The sequence below is a fragment of the Nycticebus coucang genome, chromosome 21 (assembly GCF_027406575.1).
Source record: "Nycticebus coucang isolate mNycCou1 chromosome 21, mNycCou1.pri, whole genome shotgun sequence".
NCBI classification, from domain to species: Eukaryota; Metazoa; Chordata; class Mammalia; order Primates; family Lorisidae; genus Nycticebus; species Nycticebus coucang.
This window is the reverse complement of record NC_069800.1, coordinates 35,392,977-35,414,533: the sequence shown is the minus strand read 5'-3', so window position 1 is coordinate 35,414,533 and position 21,557 is coordinate 35,392,977. Positions and strand designations below refer to the sequence as shown.

At 49.8% G+C, this 21,557-nt stretch overlaps 1 protein-coding gene across 1 annotated transcript; it reads right to left on the bottom strand.

The window, feature by feature from the left end:
• Positions 1 to 4,903: 4,903 nt before the first annotated feature.
• On the bottom strand, positions 4,904 to 18,915 carry DDRGK1 (DDRGK domain containing 1). The gene is made up of 9 exons (XM_053574097.1): positions 18,758 to 18,915; positions 17,355 to 17,561; positions 14,710 to 14,822; positions 14,354 to 14,455; positions 11,126 to 11,248; positions 10,743 to 10,781; positions 6,142 to 6,198; positions 5,578 to 5,626; positions 4,904 to 5,215 (listed from the first exon to the last, which is right to left on the bottom strand). The coding sequence occupies exons 1-9, from the start codon at positions 18,846 to 18,848 to the stop codon at positions 5,049 to 5,051; spliced, it is 948 nt and encodes a 315-aa protein (XP_053430072.1). The 5' UTR covers positions 18,849 to 18,915; the 3' UTR covers positions 4,904 to 5,048.
• Positions 18,916 to 21,557: the final 2,642 nt, after the last annotated feature.

The window sequence follows — 21,557 nt, the reverse complement described above, 5'->3', positions numbered from 1 at the left end:
GTCTCAAACTCCTGAGCTCAGTAGATCCACCTGCCTCGGCCTCCCACAGTGCTAGGAGTACAGGCATGAACCACCATGCCTGGTTAGTTTTATTCTTATTACTGATGTGTTTTTGTATCATGTGTTAGAAATGTTAAGTTAAATTGTAAAATCATATAAAAAAACTTAAAATGACTAAAACCAATCACAGTAAATCTAGCAGGCTGTATGCAAAAGGTTAGATTTAAGTAAGGTTATGTTATAGCATTGGTTTTGGGGTATTTGATGGGTTCTCTTATAAGGTTCCCTTATCCATTTTGGTGTAATGAATAATCAGATAAGAGATAATCTTTTAACCAACAAAAAGTATGTAGGGGTGGTGCCTGTGGCTCTCTGAGTAGGGAGAGCCATATACCGAGGGTAGCGGGTTCAAACCCGGCCTCGGCCAAACTGCAACCAAAAAATAGCCAGGTGTTGTGGCGGGTGCCTGTAGTCCCAGATGCCTGGGAGGCTGAGGCAAGAGAATCGCTTAAGCCCAGGAGTTGGAGGTTGCTGTGAGCTGTGTGATGCCATGGCACTCTACCGAGGGCCATAAAGGGAGACTCTGTCTCTATAAAAAAAAAAAAAAAAGAGTTAGATTCAAAACACTAATTAAGCATTCTATCCCTCCTCCAGCCTGGTTCACCAAATGTAACACAAATCTGGGCTTGGCTCTTCCCAGCTGGGTCCCAACCTCCCTTCCCACCTGTCTCTCATTTGCCTTGGCCTTACCCCTTTGTCCATCCAACACTCCACGACCTGTCAAGTAACCACAGGCCCTTACATTCTCCACTCCAATCTGTGCACCTGTCCTGGCCATGTACTTGCTAGCTGGGTAACTGATTTCCCTCCTTGCTTTATTATTTTTTTTTTTTTGTAGAGACAGAGTCTCACTTTATGGCCCTCGGTAGAGTGCCGTGGCATCACACAGCTCACAGCAACCTCCAACTCCTGGGCTTAAGCGATTCTCTTGCCTCAGCCTCCTGAGTAGCTGGGACTACAGGCGCCTGCCACAACGCCCGGCTATTTTTTGGTTGCAGTTTGGCCGGGGCCGGGTTTGAACCCGCCACCCTCAGTATATGGGGCTGGCGCCTTACCGACTGAGCCACAGGTGCCGCCCTCTCCTTGCTTTATTAATAGGGCTGCAACCATTCCTACTTGTGGATGGGGCCATGTTTTACTCCCTACATGCCCCTGGGGTGCTTGGCATCATACCTTATACTCAGTAGGTTCACCATAAATTGTTATCCAACATGCATTCTGCACCGTGACACTGTGGCAGCCTAGAGATAGAGGCTACCTCAATTGCTATGTGAATGGAGTGACTACTGCTGGCTTCACATAGCCCAGCTTTTTAGCCCCTCTTCTGAGGTTTAGTATCAGGCAAACACAAGACCATCTAGGATTCATTTGTGTTTTTTTTTTTTTTTGAGACAGAGCCTCAAACTGTCACCCTGGGTAGAGTGCCATGGCATCACAGCTCACAGCAATCTCCAACTCCTGGGCTCAAGCGATTCTCCTGTCTCCGCTTCCCAAGTAGCTGGGACTATAGGTACCTGCCAGAATGCCTGGCTGTTTTTTTTTTTAGTTGTAGCCGTCATTGTCAAATCCCCGGCTGGATTTGAACCCACCAGCTCAGGTGTACGTGGCTGGCACTTTAGCCACTTAAGCCACAGGTGCCGAGCTGGATTCATTTAATTTTAAATGTTTCGTTATAGGGAATTTTAAACATGTAGGAAGACAGATGCACGTACCTACTACCCAGTACCAATAATTCATAACTCATGGGCAACCTTGTAAATATCATTTTGGAAAAGACAAATTGTATATTATAATATGGCCAGTCAAGCCCAGTCATAGGGCTTGTCAGTGATAGGCCTTAAAGATCCATAAAAAAGAGAAGTTGTTGGTCTCTACTGTGAACAAATCATATCAAAATAGACCTCTGCTGGATTGGGGGATGAAGAAAAGGCACCCAAGACAAGCACTGCTTGGGAGTTACATAATTAAAACTAATTCAATTGGATGAAGCCAATAGTTAGAAGTTCCAAAATCTAAGTCTGAAACAGGGACTGTCCAAAGAGTAAAGGACTCAGGTAGGATCCCTGTGAAGTCTTGGCTCCTTACTTCTGAATCATCATCCAACAGACATTATCTACATCCTCAGCCACCTGACACAGTAACCCTGGTGCTCCAGGGTGAGTGAAAACTGTACCCTCAGAAAGGAATGAAAATTAAAGTAAAGCTGATGCATAGGCAAATATACATCCGGAGTACTGAAGTATTCAAAATCAGTTTGTGTCACACAAACAGATCAATAATGTAATCATTATAATAGTAGGTGTGTCTGGTCTACATCTTCAATTGCAAAAGCATTTAAATAATTTCATACATTAAATTGGGGGATTTTAACTAAATGATTGGAAATATTTAACAGTTAATGCTTAAGTGTTTGAAAAATTATAAGCTGTTAATCAGTGTAACCTGGTTTCTTGTACCCTCAATTCCCAACAATAAAAATAAATAAATAAAAGAAAAATTATAAGTTGTTAAACCTGTAAGTTTTCATTTATTTTTATTCATTTATTTTTTTAAAGATGGAGTCTTGATCTATCACCCAGGCTGTAGTATAGTGGCACAATCACAGCTCACCACAACCCCAAGCCCTCCTGCCTCAGCCTCCTGAATAGCTGAGACTACAGGCATGTACCACCATGCCTTAGTTATTAGTTATGTAAACAGTTTGTATATGTTTAGGAAAATGTTCATTGTTTACTATCTGTTTAATGAACTATTCCAAAAAATTGAAAATTGATAATTATTACATTACTAGATTAAACATTAAATAATGCTCAAAGGATTGTAGGTTTTTTCCTTCACACTAAGCTTATAGGACATCAAGAGGGTGGCACCTGTGGCTCAAGGAGTAGGGCGCCAGCCCCATATACTGGGGGTGGTGGGTTCAAACCCAGCCCCGGCCAAAACTCCTAAAAAAAAAAAAAAAAAATCAGAGGCCGCCTCCTGGATGCAAGGAAGGGATATGCTTTTTCCCCACTTCTGGTCTGGGCACCATCCTGAGGATGGGATGCTGGCACTGGGGCTGCCTTAGCCATCTTGCTATCTGGATGGCTGGGAGAAAGATCAGAAAGCCCTGGAGCTAATGCCTTGCTCTGTAAAAGGCCTCTTCCCCTGGGGATTCTAATTACATGCAACTTTACTACCTGCCTCTCCAGCCCACCTCACCTGTTCCTGATAGCTCTCAACCTTGACTGCACACTGGCATCTCCTACTGATGCTTTCCTGATCCCATCCTCAGAGATTCTGATTTAACTGGTCCTGGGTGCAGCCTGGCTGGCAAATGACTATTGAAAAAACTCCCCAGGTGGTTCTAATGAACCACTGATCTAACTGCAAACCATCACTTCTTTTCCCCTTGCAATTTTATGTGTCTACCTCAGACTGTAGTTATCTGCCTGCTTCTTTCCTCTCCTACTGGACTACGGCCTTGAAATAGCTTTCCACACAACGCATGTGGCCCTTCACAGCTCCACGTAACTCCACATGTGGAGGTACCTATTGCTGATGAAAGTACCAGAGTCACTTTTTTTTTTTTTTGAGATAAGAGTTTCATTATGTCGCCCTTGGTAGAGTGCCATGGCATCACACCTCACAGCAACCTCAAATTCTTGGACGTAAGAGATTCTTTTGCCTCGCCTCCCAAGTAGTGGGGACTACAGGAGCCCATCATAATGCCTAGCTAGTTTTTGGTGGTGGTGTTGTTGTAGTTGTCATTGCTGTTTAGCAGACCCAGGCGCGGTTCGAACCTACCAGCCCCAGTGTATGTGGCTGGTGCCCTAACCACTGAGCTATGGGCGCTGAGCCCAGAGTTGCATCTTGAAATTTAGGTTCTACAGCCTTAGGTAAACACTTAAGGCTCCTTAGGTAAACTCTTAAGGCTGCAAGTGAGTCAAAAGCACCCTTGACAACAACTCTGGAAGGCTCCGCCCTGGAGCCTGACATACCATGTCTCCATCACCATCCATGGAGACACCTTCCTCCTGGGCTGGAACAGAAAGCTGCCTCTTCCACCAGGCACCAGAGAAAGTAGGTGGTTTATGTTTAGAGGCCATCTCCCATAAAAAAGCATTGAAACATGTGCCTTACCCTCACAGTAGGATGCTCACACCATGAACAGCCCACAGGAACCAGAATGACTGACCCTACAGGAGACACACATCTCCTATCCCACCCACTCCTGAGCATATGGTCCTCACATCCACCAGTGGGTGGAATCACCCACATGATTTAAACTTTATGTCAAGAATGTAGAGCTGAATTCATGTGATTTACTGTATGAGCAATGTCCCTCCACCTCCATCGCACATTCACATCTAGCTCAAGCAGGTCCTCCCCTTCCTCCCACTTGCCCCGCAAGTGGCTGTCCCATCCTCTCTTCTTTACTGCCCTCCCTGCCCATCCTCTCAAAGACTGATGCTCCGTAGGTCTCTACCCTTGGCAAATCTCATTAACTCTCCTCCTTGGAGCTCTCAGCCCCACTTAGGGCTCCTGAATCTGTATAAAACCATGAGACCGCCCTCCCCATTTATGAGAGACATGGCCTAAGAGGTTTCCCCACATTTGCTCTGAGGTGGAGTGGGGAAGACAAAGAATTCGACTATGCCTTGGAGGCTGGGCTTGCAGGGCAGAAAGGAACACAGCAAGTATGCAATAGGGGTTTGTTTTTGAATGAATGAATCCATGATAAGAATAAGACTTCTACCAGCTTCCAAGGGATCCACCCTACCTCTCAGATATATTCACAGGCCTCAATTTCACCTGCTCATCTGGGATGTCAGGCCTTCTGCCACACCAAGCCACACCAAGCTCAACAGTGCTCACAGGCCTTTAATCTATACCTGCCTGGCCACACTCCATCACTGCCCCAGGACGTGGGCAGGGATGAAGATGCATGGCCAGGAGGGCCAAAGAAGCTCTAAGTCCAAGAGGGAAAGGCTGGGGTCAGGCTGGGGTCAGGCTGGGGCCTGAGTAGGGGACTCCCGGCCCCAGGCGATGAGGGAGTTGCTGGCCTGGGCAAGCTCGGCAATGGTCACACGGCCCCGCTGTCGGATGAAGTTGGCCACAGCAGCCAGTTCCTCTGGTGTTATGTAGATGAACTTGCCCCGGTCATCAATCACACCTGTGGGGACATATAGGTTGTAAGGCTGGGTCCCTCTGGGCCCTCCCTGCCTGGCCTGAGAATGCCCACTTACTCCTTCATGACTAGTACAGAGCCCTCCAAGTCTTCTGCCTGCCTGGCCTTTCCTGGCTGCATCCAATTCAGGCTGGGAGATTCAAATCAGGCATCCCTGCCTGTCCTCCTCTACCACAGACATCTATCTTCAAGGCCTCAGCACGCCCTCCTTATAATTGCATCCAACTGCTCAATGCCCTTTGTTGCATACCCCTTACCCCAACCAGGGATGGTCATCCTACCGCTGCAATACGTTCCTGCAGCCCCCCTGTGACCAGATAGTCCCCAAGGCCAGGGCATCCTCTCACCTGTTAAAGTCCCTTCAGCCAACAGGTCCTGGATGCGGTTTATGGTATCCTATGAGACAAACAATTATCAGAGCAGGGATAGGCACTGTTGTCACTAGAAAAAACACCTGCAACCTCCCTCCCCCTAGAGCACAAGCTCCTCCTCTCCCTCTCACACTGCCTTTCAGTGTGATTCTGTGCTTCTTTGGTGGGACCCTGGGAAGGGGGTCTGGTCCTGAGCAATAAAGGCTCTCTTCCAGTTAGGAGGGCAGCATGGAGATGCTTGGCCACATAGGTTGGTGCAGTTTGTTTGCAAGAGTTGTTGAGGTAACTGGATTTGGACTACTATGGTAACACGGACTGGTAGACTGATGGGGTTTGGACTTTTGTTTTTCTTTCTTTCCTGTTCTTCCTAGTAAAAAAGCAGGATTCCTAGGTTGCCAAGAGATTCCCACACACTACTCACTCTTGGTTGGGGGCAGGGTGGAGCTGCATCAAGACTCTATCTTTAAGGCACGCCCCCTCTCCTAGCCACACAGATCCCTTGGCCACACTCCACATAGCAGGCCATCTTCTAGGGCTTACCTGAGTCCGCAGGCCCACCTGGGAAGCCAGATCTTCCAAGAGCACAACCTTGGACTGCTACAAGGAGAGAAACAGAAGGGAAGAGAGGCTGAGGATGAGCTTGGGCAAATTCCTCTCAGCATGGTTTTATACTCTGATCTGTTCTGAGTGGCTGGATAAACATTGTGCACATTTCTGGGGGTAAGCCTTGTTCCCCAACACACACAGAAACACACACTCCCATAACCACCCATAACAGAGGCACACACATTGATAAACTCTCTCATCCCTGCTACCATCCTCTGCATCCAGCCATTTTTTCTTTTTCTTTTTTTGGAGACAGAGTCTCAGTCGCCCTGGGGTTGAGTGCCCTGGTGTCATAGCTAAAAGCAACCTTAAACTCTTGGGCTTAAGGGATCCTCTTGCCTCAGCCTCCAAAGTAGCTGGGACTACAGGTGCCCACCACAATGCCCGGCTATTTTTTAGAGATGGGGTCTCACTCTTGCTTGCTCAGGCTGGTCTCGAATTCCTGAGCTCAGGCCATCTGCCCACCTTAGCCTCCCAGAGTGCTGGGATTACAGGCGTGAGCCCTTGTGCCTGGCCCCAGCCATGTCTTTTCAATAACATGGACAAGTTGGCAAGGGAGGCACCACAGACAGGGAGGGAGGGGGTGCCAGTCACCAAAAGCTATTTTTAAAAACTGTCACCAGGACACACATTTGCTGAGGACCAGGACAAGGTACTGAGGTGTGGGGGACACACGAAAAACGAGGTTAAGGGCTGGCTGTGAGATAGGTGAGTACATGGACAAGGAGTGAGTAAAGGGCTCCACAAGCCAGGGGCTCTCTGGAGAGGCAGGAAGACCCACTCCCTTGCTACCTTCCCAGCTTGGTGCCTATAGACCCAATGTGCCCACACTTCTTTTCACCCATTCTCTTCCCGCTGTCTGAGACATTAAGCCCACCCTTAAGATGACTGTCACTAACACTGCGAAGTGCTTTCCATCACAGCTGTGTTTCACGCTCCACAAGCTGCCCTCACACCTCCTGTAGAAATTTAGATCCCAGGGTGCAGCCAAGGGTCTGTGGCTGGGTCTGCGCAGGCATCTGCCTTCACTCCCTACCCAGACAGCACATGAAAAGGCAGTCTTTTGCATTTCTGTGAATCCTCCACAACAAATGAGCTGAGAGAAGACTGACATGGTGACACCTCCTGGGCTGCAGATGGCATGTGACTTGTTTGAAATGCCAAACTGTATGTGCAAGTAGGGAGGCAAGTGAGAGGCAGTTGGCCGGGGGTGGGCAAGTACAAGGGGACCTGGCCAGCTGGCCTTTATCTACAAAACAAGGAATGATGGCTGGGCATGGTAGCTCATGCCTATAATCCTAGCACTCTGGAAGACTGAGATGGGTGGGTTGCTTGAGCTCAGGAGTTCAAGGTCAACCTGAGCAAGAACAAGATCCCATCTCTATTAAAAATTGAAAAAAAAAAAAAGGCCGGGCGTGGTGGCTCAAGCCTGTAGTCCCAGCACTGTGGGAGGCCAAGGCGGGTGGATTGCCTGAGCTCAGAGGTTCGAGACCAGTATGAACAGCAGTGAGCCAGAGTAAGACCCCGTCTCTACTAACATCAAAAACAGCCAGACATGGTGGTGGGCGTCTGTAATCTCAGCTACTGGGGAGGCAATGGGAAAGAGCACCGCCAGAGGAAGAAGAAAATGAACAAAAAAGAAAGAGTACTTCAAACGAAGAAGAATGAACAAGCAAGCTGAAATTAAAAATAAAAAAAAAAAAATTAGCTGGGTATCATGGCAGATGCCTATAGTCCCAACTACTCAGGTGGCTAAGATATTAGGATCACTTGAACCCAAGAGTTTGAGGTTGCCAAGAGCTAGGCTGACGCCACAACACTCTAACCTGGGGCAACAGAGTAAGACTTTGTCTTAGAACAGCAACAATAACAACAAAAAAACCCCCATGGAACAGGCACAGGGCTCTCAGAACAGCCTAGAGCAGGAACACAAAGTCACCTCAGGTAGTCCCTTGAGGACCTGGCACGAGGTGCTGCTGGGACCAAAAGCGTGTTTGAAAAAACAAACAAGCTGGGCATGCTGGTACTCACCTATTGTCCCAGCTACTTGGGAAGCTAAGGCAGGAAGATGGTTTCAGTTCAGCCACGGTCAGACAGAAGAATGGACTGACAAGATCAAGCTATTCCCATACCTCACATAAACTACACTGGGTGCACAAATGTTCCTCCAGTTCTGAAATCTTGAATCAAAAGCCCCATCCCTTTAGAGCAATGGTTCTCAACCTTCCTAATGCCGCGATCGTTTAATACAGCTCTTCATGTTGTGGTGACCCCCAACCATAAAATTATTTTCATGAATTAGTAATGAAAATAATTTTATGGTTGGGGGTCACCACAACATGAGGAACTATATTAAAGGGTCACGACATTAGGAAGGTTGAGAACCACTACTTTAGAGTGAAGATGGGCCAGGCACAGTGGCTCACGCCTGTCATCCTAGCACTCTGGGAGGCCTAGGTGGGTGGATTGTTTGAGCTCAGGAGTTTGAAACCAGCCAGAGCAAGAGTGAGAGACCCTGTCTCTACTAAAATAGCAAAAAGTTGTGGCAGAAGCCTGTAGTCATAGCTACTAGGGAGGCTGAGATAAGAGAATCGCTTGAACCCAAGAGTTTGAGGTTGCTGTGAGCTATGACACCATGACACTCTACCAAGGGTATCAGAATAAGACTCTGTCTCAAATAAATAAATAAATAAAATAAGAAAAGAAAAAAATAGAGTGAGGAAGATGATGGGTGGATTGAATTTCAGGAGTCCTTCTCCCTGCAAGACAGCAGCTCTGGAACAATCAGCCAGCACAGGCTGGAAAAACTTTTTTTTTTTTTTTTTTTTTTGAGACAGAGCCTCAAGCCGTGGCCCTGGATAGAGTGCCATAACATCACCACTCATACCAACCTCCAACTCCTGGGCTTAAGCAATTTTCTTGCCTCAGCCTCCCAAGTAGCTGGGACCACAGACGCCTGCCACAACGCCCGGCTATTTTTTTTGGTTGCAACCATTGTTGTTTGGCGAGCCCGGGCTGGATTCAAACCCGCCAGCTCACATGTATGAGCTTTAGCCACTTGAACCACGGGTGCCGAGCCATAGAAAATCTTCTAAGCTCCAGGGCGGCGCTGTGGCTCAATCGGTAAGGCGCCGGCCCCATATACCGAGGGTGGCAGGTTCAAACCTGGCCCTGGCTGAACTGCAACTAAAAAATAGCTGGGCGTTGTGGCAGGCGCCTGTAGTCCCAGCTACTCGGGAGGCTGAGGCAAGAGAATCGCTTAAGCCCAGGAGCTGGAGGTTGCTGTGAGCTGTGATGCCATAGCACTTTACCAAGGGCCATAAAGTGAGACTCTGTCTCTACAAAAAAAAAAAAAAACAAAAAAAAGAAAATCTTCTAAGCTCCAAAGAGTTTAAAGAACTCCCAGAAAATGGTACCTCCAGGGAACCACTGAAAGGCCTAGAACTGGGAAACTTTACACCACTTTCTGCATAGAACACAGGGACACTGAAGGTGACCCTTGCCTCTAAATCCACCTGGGAAGGCTTCCTGGAGACGGACTTCAGGACCATGTTGCTGTCTACTGAGTAGGTGGGGACAGCAAGTTCCAAAAAACAGCAGAAAGCAGACAGAAAGCAATCCTGCCAGGGCTGCACTTCCTGGTCAAGTGTGCCAGAGTGGAGAAAGGGCTCCATCAGAGAGAAATACTTACAACCTGCATGGACAGGACCCTCTGAGAGCTGTCCATGTTTTTCCCTCTTCCTTTTAAGAATTGCTACGTCCCAGGACTGTGAGCCTAGCCCCTCACTGCTGGGATGCATCTAAACCCTATTCTCTTTTGGAAGAGGTAGAGGATTATGCAAGCCCTGACTCCTTGCCAGCCCCTAGCAGCACCCCCACCGCCACCCCCGCTCCCTCTGCACTCCTTCCCTCAGCCGCCTCTGCACCTCTGAGCTGCACTTGAAAACCTCTCCCCTCACCACATCCTTCGTGGGAGAGAAGTTGCTTAGCAGCAAACCAAAGCAGGACATGCTTATGCAACCAGAGCAGTGTGGGCCAGCCTGTACAATGCCTGCAGATGGAAGGGGACATACTGCAGCCCCATCCTAGATTCCAAAGCAAACACCATGCTGTTCCCATGGAAGACCCAAAGTCCCAGTCAGGAGCACATGGCAGAGGACGCTTGCTTCAACTCAGTGGAGCCTTAGAACTGACAGAAAACACACATGAAGAGACTTGGAAACACAGTGACTCACTGAGCGTGGGGTCTGAAGAGTAGGGAAACTGTCAAGCTCAGAGTGTGAGGAAATGATTAAAGGTTGGAGCCTCCCACAGAGACCCAAGTCCTTCTCCACCTTCGTGGTCAGAGGAGGGGATCTCCTGGCCAAGACGGCAGCAGTTCAGCCCCTCTGAGTTCCCTTGCCTGCTCCAGCATGGGTTCAAGTGAATTACCTGCAGCCCCCGCTAGGGTCTGATCCCTAGGCCCTGAGGAAGAGGTGACACGAACGCACACGAGGCAGGGAGCTGACACTATGCTCTGTTCTGCAGCTTCTTACCTTGATGTAGTTGATGAACTCTGCCAGGAAGCTGTGGGACTAGAGGAGCAGAGAAATTAGGATGCATGTCCCCCTGGCAGGGGTTGTAGGGCTCTCTGCCTATCCACCTGGCTGTGTGTACCAGCTGCCCACCTAAGGGCCACCTGTCTGTGTGCCCACCCAACCACTTGCACGTGCCACCTGCCCACCTGCCTACATGAGCAACAGAGCCTCCCAGAGTCAGGGTTTTGGGGCACCATCCTCTGCCGAGGACAAAATCTCTCTGGCCACTAAAGTCTGCTGGTACTAGCACCCACCCACCTCTCACTGGTCTGCTAGGGGTATCTGGGATGGGGTGGGTGGCTCCGAAGCACAGGGCGGCTTCCTAGGGGTGGCAGACCCACCTGCTCCTCAGTCATGGTCTCACCCACGCCCTCCTCCTCTACCACGAAGGCCTCCTTCAGTTTCAGGTATTCCTCATGCTCCCGCTGTGCTTGCTCCTCCCGGGCCTTCCTCTCTGCCTCCTCCTGTGGACACAGAGGAAGAAAGAGATGGGAATTAGATACAAATGTTCTGGTTACTGCTGTCCTTGTAGGGCCTACAGCCCAGCCCTTTCTCAGGGACAGAGCTCCTTAAAGACCTCATCCTCCTACCCCAGGTGCACAATTGGCAGAGGCCCCTCTTGTCTTCAGCTCCATCACCACCCAGATAAATGCTGCTCAGCCTCTCCCCCTGCCGTCTGTGCTCAGATCTACTTAGTAAAATCTCCTGAAAACCCCGTCATGACCCCATGCCACCATGCCCTCCAATCACCCCTCCCACTCCTCCTACCCTGTCACATCCAAACTTCATGAACAAACATACAATTCACCTACCCAGCCCCCTCCAATCTGGCTTCCATGTACCCAGCTCCACTAAAACAACTCCTGCCATAGTCTCACTCACACCCTCTGCTCAGCAGATTCAAAGGACAACCTTCAGGCCTCATAACCATCCCTGTCCTCTCAGAGGTGCTGGACACAACTGACCATCCTTTCCTGCCTTAGCTTCAGGCCCCAGCCTCTCCTGGATTTTCTCCTGCTCCCTGGGCTGTTCTTCCTGCCTTCTTCATCATTCAGCCTGTCCCTTCTCTCTCCTCCTCTCTTTCAGGGCCACCTCACCCATGCCCATAGCATCAACAACGTTTTCCTTGCCAGTGACTGCCACAGTTGTATCCCACCCAAATCTCTTCTCCCAAACACAGGACTGCCCATGTAACACACTTACTGGGCCAACTCACAGGCACCAGACAGACCCTGTGATCTACTCCCCCATGTCTGGTCCTCTTCCTGGGTCCCTGGCTTGGTGAATCACATAGCCATCTGGTCAATGGCCCTGGTCAGAAATAGGTCCCATTGATTACTTCTTTCTCTAACTTCCAGAAAGCTCCTTGGTCTTTCCATGTTGCTCCACCACCACCTAATACAATAGCCTGTCTCAACCCAACCCATTTTTCAGAGCACTCAGAAAAGTCTTTTTTAAAACATGAAGCTCTGGGCGGCGCCTGTGGCTCAGTGGGTAGGGCGCCGGCCCCATATGCCGACGGTGATGGGTTCAGACCCGGCCCCGGCCAAACTGCAGCCAAGAAGTAGCCGGGCGTTGTGGAGGGCGCCTGTAGTCCCAGCTGCTCGGGAGGCTGAGGCAAGAGAATCGCTGAAGCCCAAGAGCTAGAGGTTGCTGTGAGCCGTGTGACGCCACGGCACTCTACCCGAGGGCGGTACAGTGAGACTCTGTCTCTACAAAAAAAAAAAAAAACATGAAGCTCTGGGAGGCTGAGGTGAGAGGACTATTTGAGGTCAGGAGTTTTGAGACCAGCCTGAGCAAAAGTGAAACCCTGTCTCTACAAAAATTAGAAAAATTAGCCAGGAATTGTGGCATGCCTATAGTCCCAGCTACTCAGAAGGCTGAGCCCAGGAGTTTGAGGGCGCTATGAGGTAGGCTGATGCCACTCCACTAGCCTGGGCAACAGAGTGAGACAGCAGAGTGAGGCTGTGCAGTGACTGTTTCCAAAAAAATATGGGAAAGTGAGAAGAAAACAGTGGAGAAATTACAGTGGAGAAATCTGGCATTACAGTGGAGAAATCTGTAAATGCAGTTACAGCCAAGTGACCAAGGTTAACATCATTAGTGATAAGTCAAGTGGATAATGTGGACCCCTGGTATGCTGTGTTGAAGATGAAACTTCACTGGTCATCTTCTTCCCTCAAATGCATAACTCCAGTCTAACCAAGAGAAAAATGTCTGGCAAATTCAAAATGGGGGACATTATACAAACTACTTGCCTAGGACTCCTCAAACCTATCAGTTTCAACAAAAAACAGGAAAGCTGGCCAGGTGTGGTAGCTCACGCCTGAAGTCCCAGTGCTGTGGGACGCCGTGGAAGGTGGATTTCCTGAGCTCAGAGGTTCAAGACCAGCATGAGCAGGAGTGAGCCAGAGTGAAACCCCGTCTTTACAAAAAAAAAAAAAAAAAAAAAAAGCCGGGCATTGTGGCGGGTGCCTATAATCCCAATTACTTGGGAGGCAAAGGGCATGAGAATCACTAAAGGAAGAAAGGAAAAAAAATTAAAAAAAACTTCAAACTGAGAAGAGTAAAAGCCAGCTGAAATTGAAAGCAAAATAAAAAAAAAAAAAGGAAAGCCTAAGAAACTGTCATGACCCAGAGGAGCCTCAGGAGACATGACAACTAAATATAACATAGCATCCTGAACAGGACCCTAGAAAAAAACAAGGATACTAAGGAAAAACCAGGAAAATCTGAATAACATGTAGAGTTTAGTTAATGATAACAAGTCAGTTGTGAGCAATGTACTTCAGTAAGGGAAGATGTTAAGGATACAGGAAACCAGACACAGGGAAGAAGAGCCAGGATATTTAAAGTACATTAGGTGAGATTCATATTCAGAAAAGTAAAAAATCCCTGTGAATGCCCCCTTGCCACTGTGCTCTGCCCCATCTCTACAGCACTCACAGGCAGGCTTCCCGCCATCCTGGGTCCACAGGCAGGCTTCCCACCATCCAAGGTTCTGGGACAACAGGACAGTCAGAAGTTATAGGTCTTCCCAGCTGGGGAAGCCCTAGCCCTTACCCTGCATACCCTACATCTTTGTGCTGTTCCCTTTCTTGGGAACCCAGTTCTCAGAACAGAGGAAGCATCTGGCCAACAAACATCTGTCAACCACCTTTAGTGCAATGACCCCCATTCCCTGAGCACCTCCCCTATGTCAGGCACTCAGCAGATCTACCATCTCTTACAATGACCTTTAACAGACTCAAGGCCTTCAGGATCAGAGCCCCCTCACATCTCTGCCCTCTGGCTCACTGTGCCCAGCCACCCTGACCATATCAGTGTCCTTCACATGTCCCAGGCACATGCAATAGTCACATACACAGAAATCCCCATCTCTGGCTCCACTTTTCAGCAGTAGCTTTCACAGGCCATGTCTAAAGGCTATGTCCAGCAACCAAATAAACCTGGACCTGCCCTTGTGCCAGGTCCGTGGCCCACCTGTAGGTTGGAGGTGTTGGGGAACTGCACAAAAAGCACGATTGCTTGGTCAGGAGTTAGAGGTCAGAGTTAAAGGCTGGTCTCACCTTCTGCTCCTCTTCCAGGCGAAGCCGCTCCTCCTCCTTTTTCCACTCTGCTTCACGCTGGGACTCCAGGCGTTTCCGTTCCTCACGTTCAGCTTCCTCTGCCTAAAGAGAGGTCTTCACAGGGGCACATTCCCCATACCCTACTAGAGGGTGCCTTCCCAGACAGGCAAGGGAAGGAAATGCCTGGGCCAGGACACAGGCCAGGAAAACAGCTGCAGGAAACAGCCAGGCAAGCAGCAAACACTAGCCCAAAGGGCAAGGAGCTGGTGTTTGCTACTTAGGGAGTCTGCCTCAGTGAACAGGGAAAACAGGCTCTTTCCCACTTCCCAGAACTGCACCCCATCCCTCTTGCTTGCCTCACGCTGGGCTTTTCGTGCTTGTTTCTCCTCCAGCTTCCGTAGTTTCTTGGCTCCAATTTTCCCTGACAGGTGAGTTTCTACTGGCTTTTCCATGTCTTCTTCCTCCTGGGCTGGGTATAGTCAAAAACAGTTTAAAAGGCAAGCGTGGTGGCTCAAGCCTGTAATTTTAGCACTTTGCGAGGCTGAGGCTGAATTCAAGACCAGCCTAAGGAAGAGTAAGACCTACTCTCTAAAAATAGCAGAGCGTGGCGGCGCCTGTGGCTCAGTCCGTAAGGCGCCGGCCCCATATACCGAAGGTGGCGGGTTCAAGCCCAGCCCCGACCAAACTGCAACCAAAAAATAGCCAGGCGTTGTGGCGGGCGCCTGTAGTCCCAGCTGCTCGGGAGGCTGAGGCAAGAGAATCGCTTAAGCCCAGGAGTTGGAGATTGCTGTGAGCTGTGTGAGGCCACGGCACTCTACCGAGGGCCATAAAGTGAGACTCTGTCTCTACAAAAAAAAAAAATAGCAGAGCGTTGTAGTGGGCACCTGTAGTCCCAGCTACTTGGGAGACTAAAGCAAAAGGATCACTTGAACTCAAGAGTTTGAGGTTGCTGTGAGCTATCATGCCAGGGCACTCTACCAAGGGCAACAAAGTGAGACTGTCTCAAAAGAAAAAAAAGGTCCCAGCCAGCGAGGACTATGATGATAGATCTACCCTTATCAATCCCCTTCAACTTCTACTCACCTGCAAATGTCACTAGCCCAGGTCTGTCCTCCACAGGCATCTGCCATGATTGCACATGTGTGTCGTGTGCATGTGTATGTTAGTGTACTTGTGTTAGGGGTGGGAGAGAAGTGAGGGGACCATGGAGCAAGAAAACAGAAGAGAAGTTTAGATACTGCAAAGCCATAAAGAGGGAGATACCAGGCTTGGCACCTGTGACTTAAGTGGCTAAGGTGCCAGACACATACACCTGAGCTGGCGGGTTCGAATCTAGCCTGGGCCTGCCAAACAATGACGGCTGCAACCAAAAAATAGCCGGGCATTGTGGCGGGCGCCTGTAGTCCCAGCTACTTGGGAGGCAAAGACAGGAGACTTGCTTGAGCCCAGGAGTTGGAGGTTGCTGTGAGCTGTGATGCCACAGCACTCTACCCAGGGCGACAGCTTGAGGCTCTGTCTCAAAAAGAAAAAAAAAAAAGAGGGGGCGGCGCCTGTGGCTCAGTCGGTAAGGCGCCAGCCCCATATACCAAGGGTGGCGGGTTCAAACCCGGCCCCGGCCAAACTGCAACCAAAAAATAGCCGGGCGTTGTGGCAGGCGCCTATAGTCCCAGCTACTCGGTAGGCTGAGGCAAGAGAACCTCTTAAGCCCAGGAGTTGGAGGTTGCTGTGAGCTGTGTGATGCCATGGCACTCTACCAAGGGCCGTAAAGTGAGACTCTGTCTCTAAAAAAAAAAAAAGAGGGGGCGGCGCCTGTGGCTCAGTGAGTAGGGCGCCAGCCCCATATACCAAGGGTGGCGGGTTCAAACCCGGCCCCGGCCAAACTGCAACCAAAAAATAGCCGGGCGTTGTGGCAGGCGCCTATAGTCCCAGCTACTCGGTAGGCTGAGGCAAGAGAACCTCTTAAGCCCAGGAGTTGGAGGTTGCTGTGAGCTGTGTGATGCCATGGCACTCTACCAAGGGCCGTAAAGTGAGACTCTGTCTCTAAAAAAAAAAAAAGAGGGAGATACCAGGTTCCATACCAGGCAAGACTGTCTGGGCTTACAAAGTTCTCTCTTTTCTGTCTCTGTACCAAACCTGGAGTCAAAAGGATGACTCCATGGGGGAATTTAATCCAGCATCAAATATGAAATCCTCCTTGCTCAGAAGTGCTGAGAGTTCTGTCTTTAGCCCTTGGCCAGAATTATCCCTTTGTCCCACCAGAGCCAGGCCAAAAAGACAACCCCAACTGCAGGACTACCCCAAGGCTGGATGAAAGTTAAAGACCTACTGATACCTGAGCAAAAACAGTGTCTAAACCTAAATCTGAGACAGGAGGGATGACACAACACAGGGCCTCTTTTTGAGCCAAGGAGCTAATCTGCAAGGGTACAAAGAAAAAGCCCCCAGTTTCTGGGAAAGGCCCAGATCTCCTTGGGCTCAAGTCAGCCATCCAATATAAAGACTTTTCCCCCAAGTCCTGAGGGCACTGTTGGTCTCCCAGAACCAGGGATATGGAGACCTCTGTATCAACAGAATGTCTCTATCCCCAAACCATTCTCCTGGGGTTACAGGTGACCCCACTCCAGGAACTGCAGAAGCTCTTGGCCAGGTACTCTGTCGTAGGGCAAGGTCCTCAGGGAATGAATTTGTGCATACCAGAAAAGATACTGGAATGTAAGGAGTGGACTGAGGAATATTCTGCTTCAATCAGCCCTCTTACTTGAATAGTGATAGCCAAAATGAAGAAAGAGGAGGTTGGCCCAGTGGAATTGGGGTCAAGACCCAGTGCTGTTGTCCCCAGAACCAAAGGCCAGGTCCCAAGTCTCCCTTCACTCTACCTGTGGCTCCCATATGTCCCTCTCACACTGAAGCTTCACACCCTATTCCTTCGCTTAGCTTTGGGGACCCCCTCACCCTATCCTCCAATTCAGCCTCCTTCCCAATGAACCTGGGGCCCTCTCACCTGGGATGACAGCTTCATCCTCATTCTCATCTGCTTCTGCCCAGGCCACTCGCTGGGCTCGCCGCTGGGCCTGTAGGCGGCTGCCTAGGTCCCTCCGGTGCCGAGCCCTGCCTCCAGCTCTCTGCTCTTCAGGCTCCAGGGGCCGAGGCTGGGCCACCCGGCCTGCTACTACTGGCTCTTCCTCATTACGCAGTGGCTCTTGGCCAGCTGTAAGGAAGAGAACTGTGTCACCCAGGCAGCCCAGTCCGCCAAATGGCAGGGGGTGCAGTAGCCTGGAAGCCTCGCTCTCCTCTGCTCAGCCTCCTTCAGGCTCCTTCTGCCCACAGTAAAGCCCCAACTTCTCAGTTTGACTGGTAAGGCCTTTTCAACAAGGCCCACACCTTGTTTGTTTTTTGTTTTTTGCAGTTTTTGGCCGGGGCTGGGTTTGAACCCACGACCTCCGGCATAAGGGGCCAGCGCCCTACTCCTTTGAGCCACAGGCGCTACCCAACAAGGCCCACACCTTAATCCTATACAGCAAGCTCACCCCCACCTGTGTTGATACTTTCTGTTCTCTCCCAAGGCCGTACCTTTCCAGGTGGCCTCTCAGGAGGCTCCCATCCTGACATGTCCAGATCTCATCCAATGCCCACCACAGGACTATGTTTATTTCTTGCCTAACACCACCTGCCCTGGTTTCATCTGGCGCCTCAACCAGAGTACACTCTAAGATAGAAGCTAAGTCTCTCCTCCTATGAAGATTTGTTGGCTTTCTGCCTTACCTTAGCTTCTTTCTCCCCTGCTCTTGGACAATGCATGTGCCCTGACATAGCTTGTGGGCCTAGGGAGGGGGAGAGACACATACGTGATCATATGGCTGATGATCACGGTACAGAACAGGGTGGAAGGGAGGCCAAGGCAACCTGGGTGCTCTCCTTGGGCCAGGGAGGTGAGGGGGCGGGGCTGGAGGGACAGCACTTCAGAGGGTTTCCTGGAGCCTCCTTCACCTTCCTCCACCTCATAGGCAAGCAGAAAAAACTCGGATGCCCGCCTCCTGGCACCCAGTCTGGAGCCAGGCCCAGATCATGAGGAAGTCCACCAGGGACTGACCCCTTTGTGTCTGCAAGTGTGGAGGGCCAAAAGGTGAAGAGCGAAATGGAGCAAGGATCTCGTCTGGGGCCCAGAGAAACGTGAGGGTGGGCTGCTACACGGTTCCCAGACAGAGTTCTAGTACTGTAGAATATCCAGCAGTCCCTCAGCGCACGCACGTACGCACACGCGCAAGTCCTGGCTGACGTGTGCCAAGATCTTCAGCCCGGCTAGGCATGCCAGCGCATGCGCATGAGCCGCTGCAGGCCGGCCTGCAAAGGCTTAGAAGGCCGGAGATCTGCCCCCACGAGACCCGCCGCGGCAGCATCTCCTACCTTCTGCCTCCCGGCTCCGGTTGCGAGTTAGGAAGAAGATAAAGCACACAAGCAGAGCCGCTGCCGCTAAGTATACCAAGAGCGCCACCATGACGACGGCCTCCCAGTAGAAACACGGTCTCCACCAGAGGCCCCAGAGCGCCTAGGCCCCGCCCACCGACCTACGGCTCTTTCCCTTGCTCCCCCCCGTTAGACTCCGCCCACCATTCGGGTCCCGCCCTGGCCTCTTCACCTGGAGGACTTGATTTTTACTGAAATGTTGGCTGAACAGAGTGGTTCACGAGACAATTTTGGAAGGCAGAGAGGCAGGGGAGGATCTTTAGAGGTCAAGAGTACCGGACCAGCCTCGGCAACACAGCGCAGACCCTGTCTAAAAAAAAGAAAAAAAAAAGGCATGTAAAAATGCTTGGGAATGATACCAACTTCAGGATGGTAGTTACCTCTTGGGAGGGAGGAAGTGACTTGAGGTTAATCGCTAAGCTTTGTTATCTGTGAAGCTTGATTTTTTTTTTTTTTTGAGGCAGAGCCTCAAGCTGTCACCCTGGGTAGAGTGCTGTAGCATCACAGCTCACAGCAACCTCCAGCTCCTGGGCTCAGAACGATTCTCTTGCTTCTGCCTCCCAAGTAGCTGGGGCTACAGGCACCTGCCACAACGCCTGGCTAATTTTTGGTTGCATTAATAAATAAATTTCTGGGCGGCGCCTGTGGCTCAGTGAGTAGGGCGCCGGCCCCATATACCGAGGGTGGTGTGTTCAAACCCGGCCCCGGCCAAACTGCAACCAAAGAAATAGCCGGGCGTTGTGGCGGGCGCCTGTAGTCCCAGCTACTTGGGAGGCTGAGGCAAGAGAATCGCTTAAGCCCAGGAGTTGGAGGTTGCTGTGAGCTGTGTGATGCCACGGCACTCTACCGAGGGCCGTAAAGTGAGACTCTGTCTCTACAAAAAAAAAAAATAATAAATAAATAAATAAATAAATAAATAAATTTCTGCTTGGTTTTTTCTTTTTTTTCTTTTGAGCAGAGCCTCAAGCTTTTGCCCTGGGTAGAGTGCTGTAGCATCACAGCTCACAGCAACCTCCAACTCCTAGGCTCAAGCCTCCCAAGTAGCTGGGACTACAGGCGCTTGACACAACGCCCAGCTATTTTTTGGTTGCAGCTGGCTACAGGCACACTCCACAACGCCTGCTAATTTTTGGTAATTGTTGTTTGGCAGGCCCGGGCTGGATTCGAACCCGCCAGCTCAGGTGTATGTGGCTGGCGCCTTAGCCGATTGAGCCACAGACACTGAGCTGCTTGATTTTTTTTTTTTTTTAAAGGAAAAGTGGAGTGACCAAATCTTCCTTTTGAGTAAATGGTAATATGCTTTTCTTACTTTTATCTTCTAATTTATATAGGGGCCAAGAAAAAAAATTAGCCAGGTGTTGTGGCAGCCACCTGTCCCAGCTACTTGTGAGGCTGAAGCAGGAGGATTACTTGAATCCAGGAGTTTGAGTTTGCTGTGAGCTAGCCTGATGCCACAGCACTCTAGCCTGGGCAACGAAGTGAGACTGTCTCCAAAAAAAAAGAAGACTTAAATGTGCATATAATTTGCATGTGCACAGAAAGTTGTCTGGAAGGGCACAACAACAAATTGTCAGTAGGGAGAATTGTTCCTTTCTACCTCATACAGATTATATAGTTCTTATAGCTTTCATTTGGAGTTTTCACATCCTCAGAGTCCTGGGTTCTAGGCACATCATTTAAGGTTTGTGGGTAGACTGGAGGTAGGAAAGATGGAAGGGAGAGTAGTGAGAGAGCTTGCTGCATTGATCCAGGTTGGAACAGAATATGGCTGGATTCATGACAGTAGCAGTGGCGATGGAGAGGAGACTAATTGAAGATCTTTTTTAGAGATAGAATTGATAGGACCTGGGCAGCACCTGTGGCTCAGTGAATAGGGTGCTGGCCCCATATACCTAGATGGCAGGTTTGAACCTGGCCCTGGCCAAACTGCAACAAAAAATAGCTTGTGGTGGGTGCCTATAGTCCCAGCTACTTGGGAGGCTGATGTAAGAGAATTGCCTAAGCCCAAGAGCTGGAGGTTGCTATGAGCTGTGACACCATGGCAAACTCTACCAAGGGCAACAAAGTGAGACTGTGTCTCTAAAAAAAAACAAAAAACAATTGATAGGACCTGACAAGATCCTCTGAGGGCATAGAGGAGAAAACATAATTTCTTTTCATTCCCTTTTTTAGGTTCTTAGTTGAGACACCCTCCTGAAAACAAAAGTCAAATTAAAAAAAAAAAAAAACAAGAAACCTCGGCACCTGTGGCTCAAGCGGCTAAGATGCCAGCCACATACACCTGGGCTGGCGGGTTGGAATCCAGCCTGGCCTGCCAAACAACGACAGCTGCAAAAAAATAGCTGAGCGTTGTGGCAAGCGCCTGTAGTCCCAGCTACTTGGGAGGCAGAGGCAGGAGAATTGCTTGAGCCTAGGAGTTGGAGGTTGCCTTTAGCTGTGATGCCACAGCACTCTACCCAGGGCAAAAGCTTGAGGCTCTGTCTCAAAAAAAAAAAAAAGAAACCAAGCAGAAATTTATTTATTAATACATGGTGTACCCATTACTAAGGGGAGGCCTCAGTTCAAAAGTATTTATCTTAAAGCAGTGGCTTAGGGGCCTTGCTTAAATAGTATTTTTTTTTTTTTTTGTAGAGACAGAGTCTCACTTTATGGCCCTCGGTAGAGTGCCGTGGCCTCACACAGCTCACAGCAACCTCCAGCTCCTGGGCTTAAGCGACTCTCTTGCCTCAGCCTCCCGAGT